At 37.1% G+C, this 22,862-nt stretch overlaps 2 protein-coding genes across 2 annotated transcripts; both read left to right on the forward strand.

Moving 5' to 3' along the window:
- Positions 1 to 171: 171 nt before the first annotated feature.
- On the forward strand, positions 172 to 11,222 carry pskh1 (protein serine kinase H1). Its single transcript, XM_039683806.2, has 3 exons — positions 172 to 561; positions 1,610 to 2,711; positions 8,201 to 11,222. The coding sequence occupies exons 2-3, from the start codon at positions 1,761 to 1,763 to the stop codon at positions 8,516 to 8,518; spliced, it is 1,269 nt and encodes a 422-aa protein (XP_039539740.1). The 5' UTR covers positions 172 to 561; positions 1,610 to 1,760; the 3' UTR covers positions 8,519 to 11,222.
- A 764-nt stretch (positions 11,223 to 11,986) lies between these two features.
- On the forward strand, positions 11,987 to 21,894 carry fan1 (FANCD2 and FANCI associated nuclease 1). The gene is made up of 14 exons (XM_039684287.2): positions 11,987 to 12,117; positions 12,402 to 13,649; positions 14,234 to 14,374; positions 14,458 to 14,656; positions 14,801 to 15,034; positions 16,293 to 16,424; positions 16,501 to 16,609; positions 16,704 to 16,823; positions 16,926 to 17,090; positions 17,254 to 17,422; positions 18,887 to 18,990; positions 19,107 to 19,301; positions 20,939 to 21,067; positions 21,219 to 21,894. Exons 2-14 carry the CDS (start codon positions 12,470 to 12,472, stop codon positions 21,354 to 21,356), a joined length of 3,015 nt encoding a protein of 1,004 aa, XP_039540221.2. The 5' UTR covers positions 11,987 to 12,117; positions 12,402 to 12,469; the 3' UTR covers positions 21,357 to 21,894.
- Positions 21,895 to 22,862: the final 968 nt, after the last annotated feature.

Raw genomic sequence — 22,862 nt, forward strand, 5'->3', positions numbered from 1 at the left:
AATTTTAATCTAGAAATTAATATAATCTTACAATTTTACATTGGGCTGTTAGTACAGAATGCAGATGCGTTGACGTTTATCCTAAAAACTCTCTATTGACATTATCCGTTGTTTGTTTCTCGGACAAATTTATGATTCTGGCTGGCTTCACGTTATTTGTTGCAGGGGTCGAAGCAAGCTGAGGTCTTCCTATCCCAAAAGAAAAGGAGAAAAAAAAAAAAAGAAAAAAAACGGAGAGGGGGGGAGAAAGAAAGAAAGGTCTACACAGGAAAAAAGGTGGTCCCACTCCGAAAACACCGTTTCCAAGCAGGCGGTCTCAATTCCATACTTTTCTTCTCATATCGCATCGCGATAAAAGTTATACAAACACGTTAACAACCCTTATTTTTGGACTCAACATGTTCATGTTAGCAAAAACGAATGGGATGCTATCATTCTAGCAGGATTAAAGTTTTAGAAATACGGAAAAAATGGAGAGAAGAGCTGAAACTGGGGTGAAGAGGCTGGCGCTGGGAATCTCGCCTTACTCCCACCATCGCCTGTAAGAAAATCCCTCTTAAGGTAATTTTTACATGTTTTTAGACTTTTAAAGTTTCCAGTTTGGGTCTGAAGTTGATATCGTTGTCGTTAAAACTACAACATTACGAAAACTTTAGCGATTAAGCTCGATTTTAGATCCAGGCCTCGAGAAAACAATTGATTTTGTGCTGGACGGGGAGTTTTTTGGGATTTTGGGGGGTAACGTATATCCGGTGTATCGTTCACTTTTAATTCTCTTAATGTTTTATTAACGACATTGTAACATAACTGGCTCCGTTTATGCCTGTAGCAGGTAACGACAAGTTTAAGAAAAGTGTTTCAAATTTGTTTTGAGCGATGAAAAAGTGAACAAGTGTCTGAGTTTGAGTCTTTGTGGGGGGCCAGTGGAATTTTTGTGGTAAAATTCAGTTTTAAGATCAGTTTATAGTTTAACTATACTTTAATGACATAAAGTGCTTTATCAAAATATTTTGACACAACTGATATGAATAGTGGTGTCATAGTTATTCATTTTTATTACCAAACTCTTCTTTTCTCAGAGACCGTGTACACAACACCGTTATCACAACAGCTCCTAATATCAGTTTTTGACTTTATCGGTTAAACTCGATATAACGATTAGGCCTACATGTACGGTTAACGGAACATCCATAACTAAACGTTTTGACATCCATCCATCCATCCTGTGATATAGCATTTATTCAATTATATTGATGGATTTTTTTAAATTCACTATTCCTAACACTTGCTAACAGCTCTAATTTACATACTAAATTTCAGAAATTATAATAATTGATAGTATTATTTTATCTATCTATCTATCTATCTATCTATCTATCTATCTATCTATCTATCTATGACCTTGATATGATTTAACTAATTTGTTTTATTGTATAATTTCAAAAAATGTCATATTGTTTTTATTTTTCAATATTGGCATGATTGTTACTATTCACACTTGATATCAAACATAAGCAAAAATGTAACTACCCACATTTCAAAATATACTTGTTATATACATACTTCTACTAGTCTTAATAAATTCAGTTTTTGTTTTATTTTATTTCAGATTAATATTTGATTAAATTAACATTTCACGTCGACTGGAATTCACACAATTCTGGGGTGTTGACTAAAGAGGTGACTGAGTGTGGGACTGGACGTGTTGGCTAGGAGATGAGGATGTGCTGCTGGCACCAGGAAGGAAGGATTTTGACGTGATGGGGTGCAGGACGAGCAAAGTCCTCCCAGAGCCACCCGCTGACGTCCAACTTGACCTAGTCAAAAAGGTAGAGCCGCATCAGACCGATGTCTACAAAAACTTCATCAGAAGTGAAGGTGGCGGGGAGAAAACAGGCTCGCCATCCCCTCAGGGTCAAAGCCAGGCTGCTGCGAAGGTGAGCCAGTCCCCTCCACCAGCTAACAGCCAGACAGAGCCCGCTGACCCACACCGGAAAAAAGTGGCCAAATACAGGGCCAAGTTTGACCCTCGAGTGACTGCTAAGTATGATATCAAAGCTTTGATAGGTCGGGGCAGTTTCAGTCGGGTAGTACGAGTGGAACACAGGAGCACGCGGCAGCCGTACGCCATCAAGATGATCGAGACCCGCTACCGTGAGGGCAGAGAAGTATGTGAATCGGAACTTTGCGTCCTGCGACGGGTGCGCCACACTAACATCATCCAACTGATGGAGGTGTTCGAGACAGCGGAGCGGGTCTACATGGTGATGGAGTTGGCCACCGGCGGAGAACTGTTCGACCGCATCATCGCCCGTGGGTCTTTCACAGAAAGGGATGCCACGCGGGTGCTGCAGATGGTTCTCGACGGCGTGAAGTACCTCCACACGTTGGGCATCACGCACAGGGACCTGAAACCTGAAAACTTGCTTTACTACCATCCTGGTGCTGATTCCAAGATTATGATCACAGACTTTGGCCTGGCCAGCACGCGGAAGAAAGGCGTCGGGTGCCTGATGAAGACAACCTGTGGGACGCCTGAGTACATCGCTCCTGAGATCCTCGTCCGTAAGCCGTACACCAATGCAGTGGACATGTGGGCGCTGGGAGTCATCTCCTACATACTGCTCAGTGGCACCATGCCTTTTGAGGATGACAATCGCATGCGCCTGTACCGACAGATCCTCAAAGGGAAATACAGTTTCTCCGGCGAGGTAAGGACTATGCGAGCACTTTAAAATAATTATTCATTGTGATGTCAGAATGATATGCATGTACTGTAGTGTACATAACATACACTGTCTGCATGTGTACAAATAAGACACTTGCAGAAACTTTAAAGGAGTAGTTCACTTTTAAAAAAAAAACTTTTGCTGATAATTTACTCACCCCCATGTCATCCAAGATGTCCACGTCTTTCTTTCTTCAGTCGAAAAGAAATTAAGGTTTTTGATTAAAAAATATTCCAGAATTTTAGCCATATAATGGACTTCATTGGGAACCAAACGGTTCAAGGTCCAAATGAGAGTTTCAGTGCAGCTTCAAAGGGCTTTAAACGACAACAGGCGATGAATAAGTATCTTATCTAGGACCCTTCGAGTCATAAAAAGACTTGAAAAAAGATTTTTTCATTTTGATGAACGAGTTTGAACAGGAGAGTCACGAACGCTCACCACAGAACAGAGCAAGGCGAGCATTTGTGCTTATAAAACTTGAAAACGAGTGATCGTTTCGCTAGATAAAACCCTCATTCATCGTCCGGTGTCGTTTAAAGCCCTTTGAAGCTGCACTGAAACTCTCATTTGGACCTCGAACCGTTTGGTTCCCATTGAAGTCCATTATATGGAGAAAATCCTGGAATGTTTTCATCAAAACCCTTAATTTCTTTTCGACTGAAGAAAGAAAGACGTGGACATCTTGGATGACATGGGGGTGAGTAAATTATCAGCAAAAGTTTTTTTTTAAATGTAAACTACTTCTTTAATAATGTTTGTGATATCAAGTCAACACTGCCAAGCATTAAATAGATGATTGTGGGCTTGCAGATTTGTGTCAGTCTCATTAAATGATGTACCCTACTGTTTTTGCACTAGCTGCGGGTATGTATATTTTTGAGCTGCGTTTGTGTGTGCTATATATATGAGATTTAAATGAGAAGTCACGTCAGTGTGGATCACGTATGTGCAAAACAAGAGTTGCTGGGAGATTGGAAATGCAGATGTTTTTGATTAGTTATAGAAGGGCTATAAAGCATATGCTATGTTACTTGGTTTTATTAAACCCAGAAGTATTTGTGTGCCATGTTTTTGGGCTCACTTGCTATGTTCTATAATGTTCTTAATGATTTATTTGTTTTTGGCTGACTGCTTTTGCAAACAAACAAGCTCTTATAAAGTTGGTATATATGCTTTATATGTACATGTTAGGGTGGTGGTATTCACCTTTACATTTCCTGAAAGTGCTCCAGTTATTATATGATGTTAAACTCTTACCTTCCCCAAATTTAATGCTGATGTGTCGTGTGTAATTGTTTTGTTGTGTTTATATTTGTGCAGAGACAAGAATAAGTAAGCCATTCGTAGGTTGATTTCCCCGAAAAGCGTAAGCACTGTGGTCTGTGGCGCTTTCAGCATTGCACTGTTTGTTTGAGCGGCCTGACATAGCAACATTGACTCAACAAATGGTTTGAGTTTGGGGCGGTACTACCTGTTTGTCCGTTGAGCGTTAAGGAAATATATTTTTGAACTTTTATTCAGTGCCAACATTAGAATTTAATTATTCGTTTTTCATCATAACCTTACAAACCCCCTACAGTTTTGCCATAGAATATAGCTGTTTTCACCTCCTGAACATATAAAACATAAATCAGAATTAAAATGTTTAAATTCTTTACATTTAACTGTATTATTATAAACCGATTTAAATAAATAATTTATGCATTTGGCAAATGTTTTTGTCTAAAACGACATACACATTTTATCATGAGGTAGTACATCAATCCTTGCTTTCCGTGGGAATCGAACCCATGACCTTGGCATTGCTAGCTCTGTGCTCTACTCTTTGAGCTATAAAACAGATGTGGCAGAATTTCAGTTACAGAACATCTGTACAGTGTACAGTTTAATAAGTTTGAGAGCAACACTTCAGTATGTGTCTTTCCTCTATGAGTGAGTGACCCCAGGAAAAACGGTCTTGTGGTTGTGGTGTAATGATGTGCAGGATGTTTTCTTGGCACACTTTAGGCACTTTTAGTGCCAATTGGGCATCGTTTAAATGCCACGGCCTACATGAGCTTTATTTCTGACCATGCCCATCCCTTTATGGCCACCATGTCCCCATCCTCTGATGGCTACTTCCAGCAGGATAATGCACCATGTCACAAAGCTCGAATCATTTCAAATTGGTTTCTTGAACATGACAATGAGTTCACTGTACTAAAATGACCCCCACAGTCACCAGATCTCAACCCAATAGAGCATCTTTGGGATGTGGTGGAACGGGAACTTCGTGCCCTGGATGTGCATCCCACAAATCTCCATCAACTGCAAGATACTATCCTATCAATATGGGTCAGCATTTCTAAAGAATGCTTTCAGCACCTTGTTGAATCAACGCCACGTAGAATAGAGTGCCGAAGTGATGACGTCACTTTGTAGGACAACCCGGAAGCTAGCGGCGCATGGGTTCCCTCAGTCGAAAAGCAATGCATTTTCCCCATAGACTTTTGGAAAATCGCAAAAAATAAGATTTGTGTTTAACAAAGGGTTGTGACCCTTACACGTTTTGTCTAGCAAGATAATCTTTACAAGTTAATCCAAAATGTATACATTTTGAAGCCTATATAAAGATTTTAAAAAACACAATCAGACACAATAAAGTTTAAAAAAACCACAAGCAGGTTATAACTGTGTGTTCTATGTCATAGATCAAAACGTGAAAATATTTATATTTAATATTTAAATATAGAGGCTCTGTTCACCACAGACCGTATTTCAGGCGATTTAGCAAAAACCCATTCAAAAATCCCATAGGCTTTAGAGCGAGGGAACCGTAATGCTAAAATGCGAACTCACTTCCGCGTTTTGGCCTACAGAGTGACGTCGTAACTTCGGCACTCTATTAAGGCAGTTCTGAAGGCGAAAGGGGGTCAAACACCGTATTAGTATGCTGTTCCGAATAATCCTTTAGGTGAGTTTATATGCTAAAATTCTCTGATAACTTGACAAAATTAGCCATTAGCAGATACACATTTAAAATGTTCAGTCTTTCTTTCTTGCAAAACGGTCCAAAAATACAGATGACTCATTTTGCACTATACACAAACTTTTACAATAAGAATGACAGTGCCCCACTGAAAATGTCTGTCTCCTGCTATATAGCCATTTGAGGCTTTTATACAGTCTTGCATTCCTAAATAGAAATATTCCCCACAAAGCCACCAGAACACAAGAGGCTATGATAGCACTGCCTCTTTCTGTCGTTTGGCCCTAGTGCGCTCTGTTTCTATTCTTCACAAAGTGCTTTTCCAACACTTTAAACTTTTGCCAACCATTTGTCTTTGTCTGTTGACCTTGGATATCTGAGTATGTTTATTTGCATGCGATGCGTGTGAGTATTTATATGCAAGTTTTGGTGTGTTCACAATTCACATGTGCTTGTATTTTGGGGAGTGTTTGTGTTAGCTGGACAGTCCTGTCATCATGATGTGTTATCCCGCAGTAACCCCCTGCATGAGCGTGTGATGTAAGGCCACAGAGTTCCTGGCAGAGTGTGTGCGTCAGTGCCTCTCTGCTGCTGTGAGTCACAGACGAGACCAATGTGGACCTAACAGGGAAAAGCCCTGGAGAAGTCATGCTAACCAACAAAAACTAAGCCATGTTTTGTTTTCTCTCTTGCTTATAGAGCTGCTAGTGTTTGGCCAGTTGTCATAACATATCAGGACATGCACGACTCGTCTAAAGATGTTCTAGGAAGAGTGAAAAATTAACTTAAAGTAACTAGTTTGTATATTTAGCATTTCTGAAACCTTCTTGAATTGATTTAGCCAGTTCTGGCAGAGGTGATGCGGCCCTTGCTTTCTCCTTCAACAAACTTGAATTATGCTCTCTAATATCGGCTATTGTTATAGTTGACTGAACCTTGTTTGTTTCTTGTTATATTATATTATTATTCAAAAAGTTGTTAGGTACAGCAAGATCTCTAATTTCTGATCTTTTATTCAGCAAGGACACATTAAATTGATCAAAAGTGACAGTAAAGACATTCATAATGGTATTGTAATGTTAGGATTTGTACTTTGTTTAGAGTAAGAATCCTGAAAAATAATGCATCACTGTTTAAAAAAAATATGAATAATCAGCACAACTGTTTCCAACATTGATGATAAATGTAAACAAATGTCTGTAGAGAAGCGCTTCCTGTACTCAAGTGTATAAGTTTGAGGTGCTCTTTGGATTGGAAAAAACATATAAAAATAAACAGGAACATCCAAGGCACTCTCTTTAGAAAAGATAAAAAGCCTTTATTACTATGGCTTGGTCATAATCAACATTAAAAACTTTTAATGTTGATTATGACCAAGCCATAGTAATAAAGGCTTTTTAACTTTTCTAAAGAGATTGATGATAAATGTTCTTGAACACCAAATAAGTTATGATGCTGAAAATTCAGCTTGGCCATCACAGGAATAAATAACATTTTATAAAACACGAAACTGTTATTTCTGTAATATTTCACCCTTTATAACTGTTATTACTGTTTTTATTACTGTCAAATGCAGCCTTGGTGTGCATAAGATACTTTCAAAACATTTCTAAAAATCAGTAACACTTTATTTTTTGGACACATTACAGTAATAACAGCAAATTATGTATAATTACAAGTATTGAAGGACAACTCCGACGCAAAATGAACCTTTGGTCTAATAACACATCGGTACCTAGTCGACCGTTCTCTGAGATTTGTTTTCATGATAATCGAATGTAAAGAATTTAATCTCAAAAAACTGTTTAGCATATAACGCTAATATATGTTGACATATAATAAGTAAAAAGAAATCACTAGTTAATACCACTAACAAGGCTCAAAATAGCCTCACACTAACACAGTAACATAATGAGGCTCCATACATGCAAAATGAAGCATTGAGAACTTTGTAAGTGTATAAGAAGATACTTAATGAAGACAGGCAGGAGCCATCTTTGGAAAACAATCTCGACAAGTCGAACCACAAACGACGTGCCAAGTGAGCTGAACTGTATATGAACGGCGTTCGTGCTTCGACTTGTCGAGACTGTTTTCCAAAGATGGCTCCTGTCGGTATACCCACTGTGTTAGTGTGGGGCTATTTTGAGCCTTGTTAGTGGTATAAACTAGCGATTTCTTTTTACTTATTATATGCCCCCATATACTAGCGTATACGCTAAACAGTTTTTAGAGATAAAACTCTTTACATTCGATTATCATAAAAAATCAAATCTCAGAGACCGGTCGACTAGGTACCGATGTGTTTTTAGACCAAAGGTTCATTTTGCGCCGGAGTTCTCCTTTAAGTATACAAGTATAATTGAAATGTATGATATTATCTTATATTATTAAGCTAGGTTGTAATGTGTTGTTGATTATACACAACAAGTCTCAAAATCTTTTGAGAATGTCTGAATAATATTATATAAGCCATTTCCTATTTTCTGTTTTCTGACAGCCATGGCCAAGTGTTTCCAACCTTGCTAAGGACTTCATTGACCGCGTCCTCACAGTGGATCCAACTGAGCGTCTCACTGCGGGCCAGGCACTTAAACACCCTTGGGTTGTCAGCATGGCAGCTTCCTCCTCTATGAAGAACCTGCATCGGTCCATTTCCCAGAACCTCCTGAAGAGAGCGTCCTCACGCTGCCACAGCACTAAATCAGCCCAGTCCACTTGCTCCAGCCGCTCCACAAAGTCCAGCAAGGCACGGCGCGTTCGCGAGAAAGAGCTGCGAGAACTCAACCGCCGGTACAAGCAGCAATGTAACGGTTGAGAGCGAGACAAACAAGACCATGCTAAAACATTGGAGAGAGCAAAACATTAAACAACATTGTGCCTCAACTTAGATGTCAACTTCCTGCTCCATCACCACAGAGCCAACTAGCAGAAAACCTCCTTCTAAACTTTTCATTCACTTTCTATTATTTTTCTGCTGTTTTTCTTTCGTTTATTGTCTTTTATGTGAGTTTTATTTATTTATTGTTGGTGTATTGTCATGTTTATGTTGTCTTTGGAAATGATCTCATTCAGCCTTTTACCTGATTGTATCTGTTGAACAGAATTTTACATAAGTTGCTGGAAGGACTAAGAATACACCTTCCTGATTTTTGCTGTGAATTATTTGTTACGGTACCCACCCGGAAGATTGTTCTTCTGATAGGGGAAATGTGCTGTTTATTCATTATTGGCAACAAATCACTTGACCTAGTTATAGTTTATTGTGCCTTAAAGGGATAGTTCACTTTGAAATTAATTTTGGCTGTACTCCAAGATGTAGGTGTCTTTGTTTCCACAGTAGTTTCAATATTGATATTTTTAGGTCAAACCGTTCTTGTCTGTCAGTCATATAATGGAGGTCTATGGTCACCACCTCAAAGAGCATGCACAGAGAAGTCCAAATTAAACATGATTTAATGACTCGTAAATGTAAGTACACATTGATGGCCTAAGACACGAAACGAGTGGTTTGTGTGAGAAAACGAACAGTATTTATATCGTTTTTACCTCTTGTAATTACAGCCACAAAGCGCCCTCAGATCACTTGGACGTGGCTGTGGTTACAAGAGAAAACTATAAATACTGTTTGTTTTCTCACACAAACCGCTCGTTTCGTGTCTTAGGCCATCAATGTGTACTCACATTTACGAGTCATTAAATCATGTTTAATTTGGACTTCTCTGTGCATGCTCTTTGAGGTGGTGACCATAGACCTCCATTATATGACTGATAGACAAGAACGGTTTGACCTAAAAATATCAAAATTGAAACTACTATGGAAACAAAGACACCTGCATCTTGGATGCCCTTGAGGTAAGCTAAAACATACCAAAAATTAATTTCAAAGCGAACTATCCCTTTAATATCACTTTGAACATGAGGGAAAGGTAAAAATCAAACTGTTGATAATTGCTTTGGAAGTGACCACGCAAATCACATTTTTAATAATACACACTGCTGTTTAATTATGAGCCTTAAAGGGATAGTTCACCCAAAAATGAAAATTCTGTCATCATATACTTACCCTCGTGTCATTTCCAAACCCGTATGACTTCTGCAGAGCACAAAAGATGATGTTATGCCCATACAATGAAAGTCAAAGGGGTCCAAAACAACACTAGACCTCATTGGCTTTCATTGTATGGATTAAAAAACATGGATAAATAACTACAAATGTTCTTTTGTGTTCTGCAGAAATAAAGTTATACAAGTCCGGTTATAAATGATTACAGAATCTTTAGGTAAATTATCGCTTTAAGTTGGTCCAAAAATATTAAAGGGATCTACATTGCCCAATATGTCTGTTGTTTATCCTGAATAAGACATAACTGACCCTTTTCTGCAATCCTACTAATAAGGACCCTAATTGTAATAGCAATCATTAATACCTGTCGGAAAATACTCCAAAAAAAAGTGTTTTCAGAGACTTGGCTTTAATTTGGTCAGTGAAGAAACTTACCGTGATTCATGACTTCTACTGTTGTAGTAATTATTCACACTATCTGATATTGATCGCTCTCAGTGTATGGGTGGCCACTATCGGGAAGCCCCGAATCTGAATCGGTTACTTTCTCTGTCACCAGCTGTTGTGTCGTGAGCAAGGCACTGAACCACCGTGAAGGCCTTTTGGCAGCCGTTGCACTCTGGGAAAACCCAGACAACTTCCTTTTTAAATTTAGATAACTCAGTTACAACTGAGAATGGTCTGGTTTTAACCAGGCTACTCTCACCCCCCCTCTGTCAGAAAGCAGCAGAAATGTGCCAAAGAAACTCCTGTGTGCCTGGATTATCGAGCAATGTTTGGTGAGAGCGGACATATGAAAATAATTAGTATTAAAACTGTGATGAAATGAAGACTTTTTAAAATATGTTCTTAAATCTGTTCCTTGTTTTATATATATATAAAATCATATATCAAAAATTAAGGGGAAAAGTAATCTGTGTATCTGGGTTGTGTCCCGTTTCACAGCAAGTGCCTTGAATTTGTTATACAATTAATGTAACAAGTGAATAATATTTTGAAAAAAAAAAAAATTGCAACCACATTGGTTTTGGAAACTTTATTTTTGAATAACTATTTGACTGCAGAAATCAGTTACATTTATTAGCGGAATTTTGAAAATGATTATTTGAAAATAACTACAAATTTGAAGTTTCTTGAGGGTTCACGAGTGTTAAGGCTATCATACATCACTTGTTAATTTTAATATAGCAGTATCCATTAATAACATCAAAAATGACTTTGGGAAAACCACTGTTTGTATATGCCTTTATACCCCAAATATTTTTTTTCTCTCTCTCAAGGAAAAAAATAATTTATATGTGCACGTCAAAATTGAGATTAGTAAAGAAAATGCTCTTAAAAGTGCAAAAATATTTTTAATTTAGTGTATCACCAACATTCATGTAAGGAATGTGTCTTTTGTAGCTACAGTTGAAATAAAACTGCAACTGTTGTCCATTTGTTGAGTTCAGTCCAACACGGTCTCATGTTCCTTTTTGTCCATTTTTTAATGAACAATTACAAAATATTTCTTTTTTTTTTAATCATTAATATTTAGTACAAAATGTTGCAATCAACCCAAAAACAGAAAGCTCTCACTTTAATCAACTACAATATCTTTACAATTCAAATCAAGAAAACAGCTATATTATTTTTGTGCAACATAAACTATGATTCATTTTCCTTTATTACGGATGAGACAAAGGACATGTTAGTCACATATCTATGAAGCAAGATGTTTTCACATTGTTTACATTTTTGGCTGCTGTGTGGAGTTCATAAAACGGGCTTAATTGTAGGTTATAAAGGAAGACAAAAATACGGTGATTCATTGGTAAATATAAAAGTCATGATGTTCAGCTATAACGTACATTTTAGGCCAAATGGTTTCCTATATATGGCTTACGTAAAATAAGGTCTGTGGTCAAGGGATAGTTCATCTAAAAATCTGTGGATAGGGTCATTTACTCGCTCTCATATTATCTTATATTTGTATGACTTTCTTCTGCAGAACACTCAAAAAAGATTAAACAAATAAATTGGAGCCCAGTGACTTCCATTGTACGGAAAAACAAAACACTGATAGATTTCTCAAAATATCTTTTTTTTATGTGCAGAATTATCTATTAATATTTATAATTATTAATTAACCATCCCAAAATTACTTGAAAAAAAGTTTCTCCTTTAATATGTTAGGTTATAACAGTCAAACAACGCACGTTGCTATAACAGCTTTTAAAAGTTAAATTTGTTTGCCAGGCTGTAGCACGTAAGAAAGCATTGGAGCTTTTATTTTGAAAAATGACAAAAACGAAATAATGGCGCCATATATTCTTGCAGCTAGCTTCACATTTCACTTCAGCACAAAACAGGTCTGTACAATTATTTGCAGATTTATTTATAATGGTATAATATCTATTTTATTTATAGATAAATCTATATTTGATATTATTGTTTCGTTTAATATTTTTTTTTTATTATTATTTTATGTCAGAGTCTGAAACGATCAATTAATTGCGAAAGAATCATCAAAAATAACCTTTGAATGCAATGAAGCAGCCTTCCTTTACACAACTCAGACACTGCCTAATCCCTAATGTATGCCACCATCTCCTATGACTATTTATACTTTCTTTATTCTTGTATGTACTTTCAGGTTCAGAAACAAATATTAAGCCTTTTATTGTTTACCTGGTTGATGGGATAACAAATGAACAGATCGATATGGAGTCTCGGATGGGTAAAGGCAGCTCTTCTAATAGAGGCAGTGCCAGAAAACTCTCAGTCACGAATAAAAATAGTCAGAGAGGCAGTGCAATCAAAGAGAGAACAAGCAATGGAGCTTCCATAACTTCATTTTTCAGGAATACACCACCTAGTAAACTGGCCTGTCCTCTGTGTGGCAAACAAGTACCTCGTTACAAGATTAATGAACACATAGACTCTCAATGCCAGAGGTTTCTTGGAGATGATCATGAAGATGCATTCAGTAATGACAAGCAGGAGAAAATAACCAAAACCCCCTCTAATGGTGCAGTAACTCGAAATAACAGGAAAGAGAAAAGCCCAGGAGAGAAAGATGCTGATACGAGTCCATATTTTAAAAAGAACTCCGTGATGAGACAAGAGTCGTCCCAAACAAATGTACAAACTAAAGCGGTTAAAAAAGTTGGTCTTGGGAGTTTATCCTCTAAACTGTCTAGAAGAGCACTTAGGCTTTCAGGGGAATCTGAGATGGTTAATAGTCATGTCTCTGGAAAAGTAGAGTCCTGTAATTCAGAAGTGAGCAGTTCACAGAAGGAAAACTACATGAAGAGTTTAACTTTTGAACCTAAAACCAATGGCATGGATACAGATGACGTGCTACCAACAGAGCCAACAGCTTCAATCCAACCTCAAGTGAAAAAAATGGAGAAATCTGTGGCACTTCTGGGAGAATCTAGCAGCGGCGCTGACGTTCAGTCATCGAGATGTTCCTCCTCATCCAGAATAATGAAGCGGAAGTCAGAGGAGGGACCTAAAAACGACACAAACACTACAGAAACCTCCATCATACATAAGAAAAGTAGATATATTCAAAGTAAAACTGAAAAGAGACAAGACACTAATGTCAAGTCCGATCAAACTGATGCCTCATCCAGTGTCTATGATGTTTCATCATCAGAGAGTCAAATCAAAAGCAAGACCATATATGAGGACATTGAGACTACAACACCAGCTAATGAACCCGAAATGCTTGCCGTAGAGAAAGCCAATGAGGAATCAGAGCATCAGCACACCAGGCAGCCGTATTACCTGCAAAACTTTCGGACTGTCCTTGAGGCGGTGTTGGAAAATGAGGATGATAGGCTGCTCTTCAATGAAGATGACTTCTCAGCAATTCACACTTTTCAGCAGCTTTCAGGTACTACTTCAAAGTCACTTTGAAGCCTCAGTTCTCTGCGTATATGCAACAATAGTCTTTTAAAACTCAATGCACTCCAGGTTAGTTGCTTATAGTCAAAAAGCTTATAGTCATTATGATTTAAAAAAAAAGAAATTGATACTTTTATTCAGCAAGGATCATTATACATCAAGATTTATCACAAAAGATTTATATTTCTTAAAAAAGTTAATCCTGAAACCTGAAAAAAAAAATGCATCCAAAAAATATGAACTGTTTTCATCACTGATAATAATAAGAAATGTTTCTTGAGCTCCAAATCAGCATACTTGAATCGTATCTAAAGGATCATGTGACCCTGAAGACTAGAGGAATGATGCTGAATCATTCAAATTAATTAAGATAGAAATGATTTACTATTAATAGTAATTATATTTCACAATATTACTGTATTTCATGTATATTTGATCAAATAAATGAAATCTTGGTGATCATAAGAGACTATAAAAAATATAAAATTAAGAAAAAATCTTACCAACCCCAAACTTTTGATTGGTATATAGTGTATGTTTGCAATCATCTCTCTTTCTCTCTCTCTCTTGTAGTTCCTGGTCAGATGCTTTATGTCCGTCTGTTCCAAAGGAAGCTGAAATGGCTTCAGGTCAGTAAGGTGGAATATACGGAGATCAGCTCAGACCTCAGACCTGTCTTTCAAGAACTGGTTGCATGTGGCTTCCTACAATCAGGTTAGTGGTGAGATTTGTCGACCATTTTGATTTATCAACACCCAATATCAGCCAACATGCTCTTGACTTCTTTCCTATGACAGAATCGGAGCTTCACGACATCCAAGAAGTTTTAGATCTGCTTCCCGCACCAGAGCTCAGAAACCTGGCCAAAACATTTCACCTTGGCCGTGGAGGGAATGGGACTCAGAAACAGCAGTTGGTAGAAGGGCTACTCCAGCTGGGGAAACAGCGATCGCTCTTTGCTAGTCAGAACAACACGTCTGCAGTCATTCTCAAGAGGTGAGATGTTCAAGATACATGCAAAAAGCAAGGCTGCATTTATTTGCTGCACAATTTAACATAACTTAGGCCCCCGATCCCGATTGTATAATATAAACCGTACAAAACAGATGTCCTGTTACGAGTAAAGCTTGTCTTTTTCAGGGCCAAGCAGGCTGCAGGTTCCTGTGTGCGTCTGTGCCGCAGGTCCCGCGCTGTGTTCTCCCGCGTCCTGCTCCTGTTCTCCCTCACAGACTCTTTGGAGGAGGAGGAGACGGCCGCTGGAGGTCAGGGCCAGCTCTACACCATTCTGCTGGTCAATTCTGGCCGTCTAGCTTTCCCAGAGTACACTGTACATCGCTCAACCAGACTATTTCAGGACAGGGATGACCTCATCAGGTCAGTGTTATATTTATTTTCTTAACAAAATCAGGAGAAAAGAAAAGTACTTCACACTTTTTTATTAGCTGTCTTTACTATGTACTTTAGGGGCAGTGTACTTATTTTGTTGATGCTGTATTGCAAAACACTTTTGATCCTGTTTGTCTATTTTAGGACCATAAAGGACTGTAACACAAACATGTATTAATAAATTCAAAAAGCATATATTATAGGAAGTTAGGAACAAATACCACCATGATATATATATATATATATATATATATAGTAAATTAATTTATATTTAAAATATTTAAACAACTTTTAGCATTACAATCTGTACATGTTTTTACAGATTTTGTGATGTTTGCTTCTGAAACCTTCATTTAAAGGAGTAGTTCACTTTTAAAAAAACTTTTGCTGATGATTTACTCACCCCCATGTCATCCAAGATGTCCATGTCATTCTTTCTTCAGTCGAAAAGAAATTAAGGTTTTTGATGAAAACATTCCAGGATTTTTCTCCATATAATGGACTTCAATGGGAACCAAACGGTTCAAGGTCTAAAAGACACTTTCAGTGCAAACTGCAATCTGTTCAAAGGGCTTTAAATGATTCCAGATGTTGAAGAACGGTCTTATCAAGCGAAACGATCGCTCAGTAAAAAAAAATATATAACAAAGTTTAAGTTTAATAAGCTCAAATTCTCGCCTTGCTCTGTTCTGTGTGACTCTCCTGTTCAAACTCGTTCATCAAAATAAACGAATCTTTTTCCGAGTCAATTCGTTAATTTGTTCGTTGAATGAACTAAATGACTCGATAAAAGATTCATTCATTTTGATGAACGAGTTCGAACAGGAGAGTCACGAAGTACATCACAGAACAGAGCAAGGTGAGCATTTGAGCTCATAAAACTTGTTTTTTAAATGAGTGATCGTTTCGCTTGATAAGACCCTTATTCTTCGTCTGGAATCGTTTAAAGCCCTTTGAACAGTTTGCACTGAAACTGTCTTTTGGACCTTGAACCGTTTGGTTCCCATTGAAGTCCATTATATGGAGAAAAATCCCGGAATGTTTTCATGAAAAACCTTAATTTCTTTTCGACTGAAGACATCTTGGATGACATGGGGGTGAGTAAATTATCAGCAAAAGTTTTTTTTTAAAAGTGAACAACTCCTTTAAAGATGGCAGTATTTGTCATGACTCATGTTCTAGAAATGTTTTTATTGTTTCTGTTATTATTGTAAAATATTTGATTCTGTGATATTCATCTGTACAGATACGAAACTGCGATGCGTATGCTGCAGGAAGTGATTGCTGCAATGCAGACAGGCAGTTGGGAGGACGCCCATGGCCTCTACACTACAGCAAAAGCCACTTGGCAGGAGATTAAAGACTCCTGTGAAATAAGGTTTAAAAACGAAAATGCAACTTTCATTTAATTTGCTTGCTGTTGTAAGATGGATTGAGTTTCAATATGTTTGCAGTCATCATGAACAACTGCCTGTTTTCCTGCGGTGTTTCACCGTGGGCTGGACCTACACCCGTATACTGTCTCGAGGAATTGAGATTTTACAAAGACTTCGCCGCTATGATGTGGGTGGATAATACATGGAGTGAATGATGCCATTGTAAACACCTAATTCTGTATATTCATTTTACATGTGTTCGTTGCATTTCTGCATTGTAGGAATCCGTGGAGGAGCTCAGGAATCTTCTGTCCCAGTCAGTGTATTGTGTAACCTGTAGGGGGCGCTGGTGGGACAGACTTGCTCTCAATCTCCAGCAACATCTTAAACAACATGAGCAGGTACCTAATATAAACAGAGATCATGTTTTAATGTTACGTTTATTAGGGGTATATAAATGTTCTTTCAAAGGATTGAATGAATTTGACGCCTTTTGTATCCAGGCCATCTGTGCTATTCGGGATGGACTGAATGACCCTCTGGTCCGAACAGGCCACAAATTATCACTTCATCAGCGAGCTTCACGAATGAAGGAATCTGCTAGCTTGAAGAAGTACCGTCTGCTGCTCCGAGATCTGCCCACTATGCACGTACAGGATGTCACTCATGTGAGTCTTCCGTTCTTCCTGATTTTTTGAGGGGGCACCATTATAAATAGTGTTATTCACTGTATATATTTTGTGGTCAGAATTACTAAATACGTTGTATCTCCATGTTATTGGGGAATGTAGATGATTTTTTTAAAACCAACGCTGATTTTAAAACCAACAGGTCACAATTCGAGGCCAGCTCTTTCCTCATGAGGGTGGAATGGGCAAATCAGTGTTTCTTAGAGCCGTCAATGAGGATGAAGGATCTAGTGAGGGACGAGGGACTATGGTCATGTGTTCTGTTGAGGAACTGGCTCTGGAACACTACAGAACACTTGGATTTGATCAAGGTATGGCATCACATTTTGTTTGTGCACAATCAAGATGAAGGAAGTGAAAGGATAGTTCACTCAGAAATTAAAGTTCTGTGATCATCTTCATAGCCTCATTGTCATTTTCAAACCTCGAAATGACAAAAAATGAGACATTTTGGAGAATGTAGCCTGTAGTAATAATAAATGATGCAGAAGATGAACTCTAGACATCTACTCTACAAGTCTAGCTCTCCTTGGTGCATCAGATGTATATAATCATTCAGAGTGGTTTCTGAAACAGATCAGGTGATTCATTGAAATGATTTGACTTAACCCTAAAACCATATTCTGGACAAATGTGGGCAAAATAGTTTTGATTTACTGTAAAAAAATACTTCCCTTGATCTGAGCGGCTACTTTTCCTAAGTTTGCCTCCTGAACACACACAATTTTTTTGACTCAATTCTACAATGTTATTTGGGTGAAAAAAATAAACTCCTTAATCTTGTATTTGGGTCAAAAATGGGCACCCATAGAAATGAATGGGAAAAACTGTGATTTAGAGCATTATAAAATAAGACAAAATAAGACACCAGGTGACAGAAAAGTCACTTCATCTTTAGGTTTTAGCTCTAAGAACTTATTGGAATGATATTTTAATGTAGTTAAAAAATAAAACATAAAAATAAGCATAATTTACATAGAAAATATGGAACTTTTTGAAGTACATAAATTTAAAAATACCCCCAAAATAAAGAAAAACACCATAAATGGATAGACAAAACTTTATCGAAGACATTGATATAACATGTATAATAAATAAAAATTAGGATCACACCTGAGTCCTCTGTGTCCACAATTACAGGATTAAGGGCTATAAAGTGAATACGGTTTGAGGGCTACACAGATGATCTGACATCGCTAATTACGTCATGTAATGTCACGTATTTAAATTTCAGTCTTCTCTTTAAAAGCAATATATGATTTTAGAAGCATTCAAATATAAATAATAATGACCACTTTTATGATCTTTAAAGCTTGAAAGCTCCAGCCCTCATTCATTGTATTTACATGGAAAGTACATTATTTTTTTGGTGTTTTAAAAATATATATTGTTTCAGAATCATTTGCTATAAGAATAATCAAATATATTTTCATAAAATCATTCAAATTTGTAATTAAAGCTAGCAAATACAAGGATTCTCAAACAAGTTTTGTCAGCCTAACCCCTTTGACCTAAAATATTTACTTAAATATTTACGATAATTTTTAAATAATTTAACAACACGTTTGCATGTTCACGGTTCTCTGATGCCGGGTAATGGTTACATACAATTAAACCAATACAATTTAAAATATTTTTTGTGAGTATTATTTTTTAATTATTTATTTTACATTAGTATTATAAATTATTAGCTTTAAATCAACTCGCCAACCCCCTTCAGTTGCCACACGACCACAAGTTCTTTATGTTGCTGTAATCTGTTTTCCCCTTTTAAGGTATTCATGGAGAAGGCTCTACATTTTCCACTCTGTTTGGACTCCTCATGTGGGACATCATCTTTATCGACGGGGTTCCTGATGTCTTCCGAAACCCATACCAGGTACAGAATAATTAAAGAAGGAATGCTGTGTGCTTCACTCGTTCAGGGTCACGCTTTATTGTCAGGTCATACCACCCCAAGAGATCAGTGATCAATGACTCTATGCCCTTTCCCAGACTTGTCCTTTAGATTTGCACACTGATTGTTTCTATGGTAACCGGCGGGAAGCCATTGAGGCGCGCGCTGAGATGTTGCGTGAGGCGTCTGCAGAGACGCTGCAGGAGCTGATCGCTGATGTGTGGACCGCACAAGAGGGGAGAGTGTGTGCGCTGATAAACTGGGAGCGCTTCTCCTCTCTTCAGCAGGCACAGGTAATCACAGATTCTTTACGCCATGTTCGCTCATACATAACGTCTTGGTAATAGCTTTCCGGCAGCTTCGGTCTACTTGAATGGGTCTACTTAACCTTTTTGCAAAGATTACTTTTCAGAAACGTATTTCGGTCACGCTTTTGATTAGGGTCGGTTCTAAAAGACAATTGGCTCTTTTTCTATTGCTGCCAGACTGAGTTTTGCAATTGCTCTCATTCATTGTTCTACTAGTGGTCCGTCAACTCCTCAAAGTGTCTTTAACATCATTAATTAAAGGTACACTGTGTAACTTTTTTAAAAACAAATTTTAAATGATGAGTCAATGCATGATCAATCCTTTTTCCAAAACATGTTTTTTGTCTTACCCTGATTCACTATAGTAAGCCTATTATTAGTGTTTATATTTTAGACCTGTTGGAATGGTTTTCGTGGGAAATTGAGTTCAGTGTTGAAAACGTTACTTTAAAAAAAGTAATTAGTTATAGTTACTCACTACTTGTTGCAAAAAGTAACTGATTTATTTACTAAATTACTCTACAAATAAAAGTAACTCGTTACCATGGAAAGTAACCATTTGTGTTACTTTGTGTAACCAAAAAAAAGTTACTTTGTCAATTTTTTTTTAGCAGTTTTCACAAGCCATTTGAAATAAGTAGGACAGAAGTAGTGCTTATATATCCACCTTGAAAATGCCAATTTTTCATCAGATTGTGTGTGTGTGTGGCTCTTTCATCACGCTTCATTTTGTACCACCACTTTTTTGAAACATTTGAGGCACGGATGTTAATACAAATAAATAAAACATCTCTAGTTAACTAGAAGAGCATTCATTTAGTTTGCTATTAAATAAGACATATAGTGCTAAAATCTCAAACCTCCGAATCACCCGTTAAAAAAAAAAAACATGCAGAGTCTGCTGGCAAAAAGAACGCAACAGAGCTCGTAATAAAACAAGAACCAACATTGGCTTGGCTTTTTGGAAATGGTGAGAACTGAGTGATTGTAAAAGTGACAAGGAGATAAATTGCCAAATGTTGCTCTAAAAAGAGTTAATTGTGAAACATCATCTATTGTGAAGGGTCATATTCATCAGCACAATCACTCAGAGCCGAAGCACAACAAAAACATTCTTCCACAAAATGCATGCAGTTTTATTTTTTGACTACTAGAGCGCCAAAAGTTACTTAGTGTTACTAAAAAAAATCTTAGACAAGCATACTTCTTTTAGTGTACTTTAACATTTAAAGTTGCAATTGTCTTTTCTTCCATATTGTAATATGTATATCTAAGTGAAATTTCTTGAACAAGAAAAATTGATTTTGCCCATGGGGATTTGATTGGATTTTCGCTTTAGCTACAGTCTCGTGTGAGTGACAGGTTGTCCCTGTCTCGTGCCAGTAAACATGTCATCAGAGAAGAGTGGGAAGGAAAGTTATATTGATTAAAGATTACGAGAGCACATGAATTAAAAAATAATAACAATGAGCACAGATTTATAATAAATAAGGCAATATTCCATAAAAAACAAGGATTATTAGTTTTAATTTTATGGTGACTTTAACATTTTCATTCAACATCATTAAAATATGTTCACTACCGTAAACAAGCACATTGTACTTAATATTGTCTGTTTTTAGAGTCTAGTAGAGTGTTTGGGTGGCCACTTCTTAAGCGGTGTGGTCCTCAGAATGGCAAAGGACTACAGGCACTGCAGAGGTGGACTTCCAGATCTGGTAGTCTGGAGCATGTGCAGCAAGAAGTACAAGGTGAGTCAGAGACGTACTGTAGCTTGCTAGTTAGGAACTTTTAAATACTCCAGAAAGTAACTTATGTAACTGATTTAATAAGATTACGGTGTTATGAAACAATGGAAATGCTTGAAAACATTGCTTATTTGAGTTGTGTTCTTCTATCTAGCTGGTGGAAGTGAAGGGTCCTAATGACCGTCTGTCACAGAAGCAGCAGATCTGGCTGGATGAGCTGCGTAAGCTCGGTGCTGATGTAGAAGTGTGTCACGTCACCGCCACTGGAGCACGGGGAGTGAGGCGGGAATGAGGCTGCTGTCACTCTGAGAAGAATGGAGACTCGAGCATGCATGGTTTACCAAACAAGCAAAGTTGGAAATCTTTGAAGCACACAGGACGGATTTAACGATGTATTAAAACCTCAGCTTGGCGCTGATCTGATGTTGTAACAGAAGAGTATTATTTAGGAAGTTTAAAAAGACCTATTCTGCCCACCTGAATTGTAAAAATTAACTTGCCTCATGGCACTGACTGACTGACTGATTTTTATTCTTGTGCTCATTGTAAAGTGACAATATATTATATTGACTAATTTTTGTAAATAATAATTGGTGTAAATAATTTTAAAGACATTGAATAAAAAAAATCACATTATAAAAGTTTTTGTTATTAAATAATGCTTAAATATTATAGGCATAAGCACACAATTTTGTAGATTTAAAAAAATGGTTTGTCTATTTTTTTGAGTAAAAGACTCCATATGTGTGAAAGAATGCACATATGTGAAGACCACATTTCAAGACTGAAATACCTTTTCATTGCATGCCAAGCATATCCTTCATGTCTGACACCCAGAGCTAAAACCAGCTCTGTTGGTGCAGAAACATGTCATCTTCAGTCTTGCTTTATTTTAAAGGTCTATTTAAACCCATTTTATATAAACTGTTATTGTAATGAATCATTCTTTTTAGTGTAACCTTTTTGTAAGTTTGCAATATCATGCTACGGTAGCATACCGTACATAAATCAGTTAAGTGCAGGTAAATGGACACTATCGAATAACAATCGAATCACATGTCCTATGAAGGCCAGACAATCTCAGTTACTTCAACATTTAATTTATATAACAATAGGAATGAACAGAATCACATAGAGCATTAGAACATTGTATTTATTATCCTAAAATATGTTAAAAAACCTTATCTTATATCTTCTGTAGTCTTCATTGCATGCTTATACATTTTAAAGAAACATGCAAAATAGATTAATAATATTCCCCTCTGCTGTGTTCCTCATTATCATTGCTCATAAAAACAAAAATGTTTGTTATTTTCGCAGTTCCTCACAAAATTGAGTACAGTCTGTGAATGAGTATAATTGATGAATAGTTCTTTAAAAAAGGGTTTTTGAACGTACGAGAGGGTTTCGACAACAAATGTACAACGTAAGTTAGTCTTTTAGTCAGTCAGCAAAGCCAGTCTGAATGACCAAATAGACTAGTGTGTGTTACTTCAGTCTGGCCATGCTGGGATAACAATTGACCTCACAAACACCAAATTAGACCAGTGGAAACCGTCTTAAACCAGCAAAAAACAGGCAGCTAACTACTTCAGGCGTGCTTTAACTGTATTCTGCTATTTTAACTATTAGGCTATATTTCGGATTCTTCAATTCATGCTAATGTAGCTGTTCATCTCGATCAGGGTAAAACTTTTTCAGTGAGGAGAAATCACTGCGTGTACCTTTAACGCTGGGTCTCGTGATATCCAATCAAATGGAAGCTTAAAGGTATAAACGTTTTCTATTGGCTGAACGT

This window comes from Pimephales promelas, chromosome 10, assembly GCF_988280905.1.
Source record: "Pimephales promelas chromosome 10, fPimPro1.hap1.1, whole genome shotgun sequence".
Classification (NCBI taxonomy): Eukaryota; Metazoa; Chordata; class Actinopteri; order Cypriniformes; family Leuciscidae; genus Pimephales; species Pimephales promelas.

Coding starts and splice junctions, on each gene's coding strand:
- pskh1 (XM_039683806.2), top strand. CDS start 1,761: ATGGGGTGCAGGACGAGCAAAGTCCTCCCAGAGCCACCCGCTGACGTC. Junction 2,712..8,200: donor AATACAGTTTCTCCGGCGAG/GTAAGGACTATG, acceptor GTTTTCTGACAG/CCATGGCCAAGTGTTTCCAA.
- fan1 (XM_039684287.2), top strand. CDS start 12,470: ATGGAGTCTCGGATGGGTAAAGGCAGCTCTTCTAATAGAGGCAGTGCC. Junction 14,657..14,800: donor TCTGCAGTCATTCTCAAGAG/GTGAGATGTTCA, acceptor TGTCTTTTTCAG/GGCCAAGCAGGCTGCAGGTT. Junction 18,991..19,106: donor TCTTCCGAAACCCATACCAG/GTACAGAATAAT, acceptor GCCCTTTCCCAG/ACTTGTCCTTTAGATTTGCA.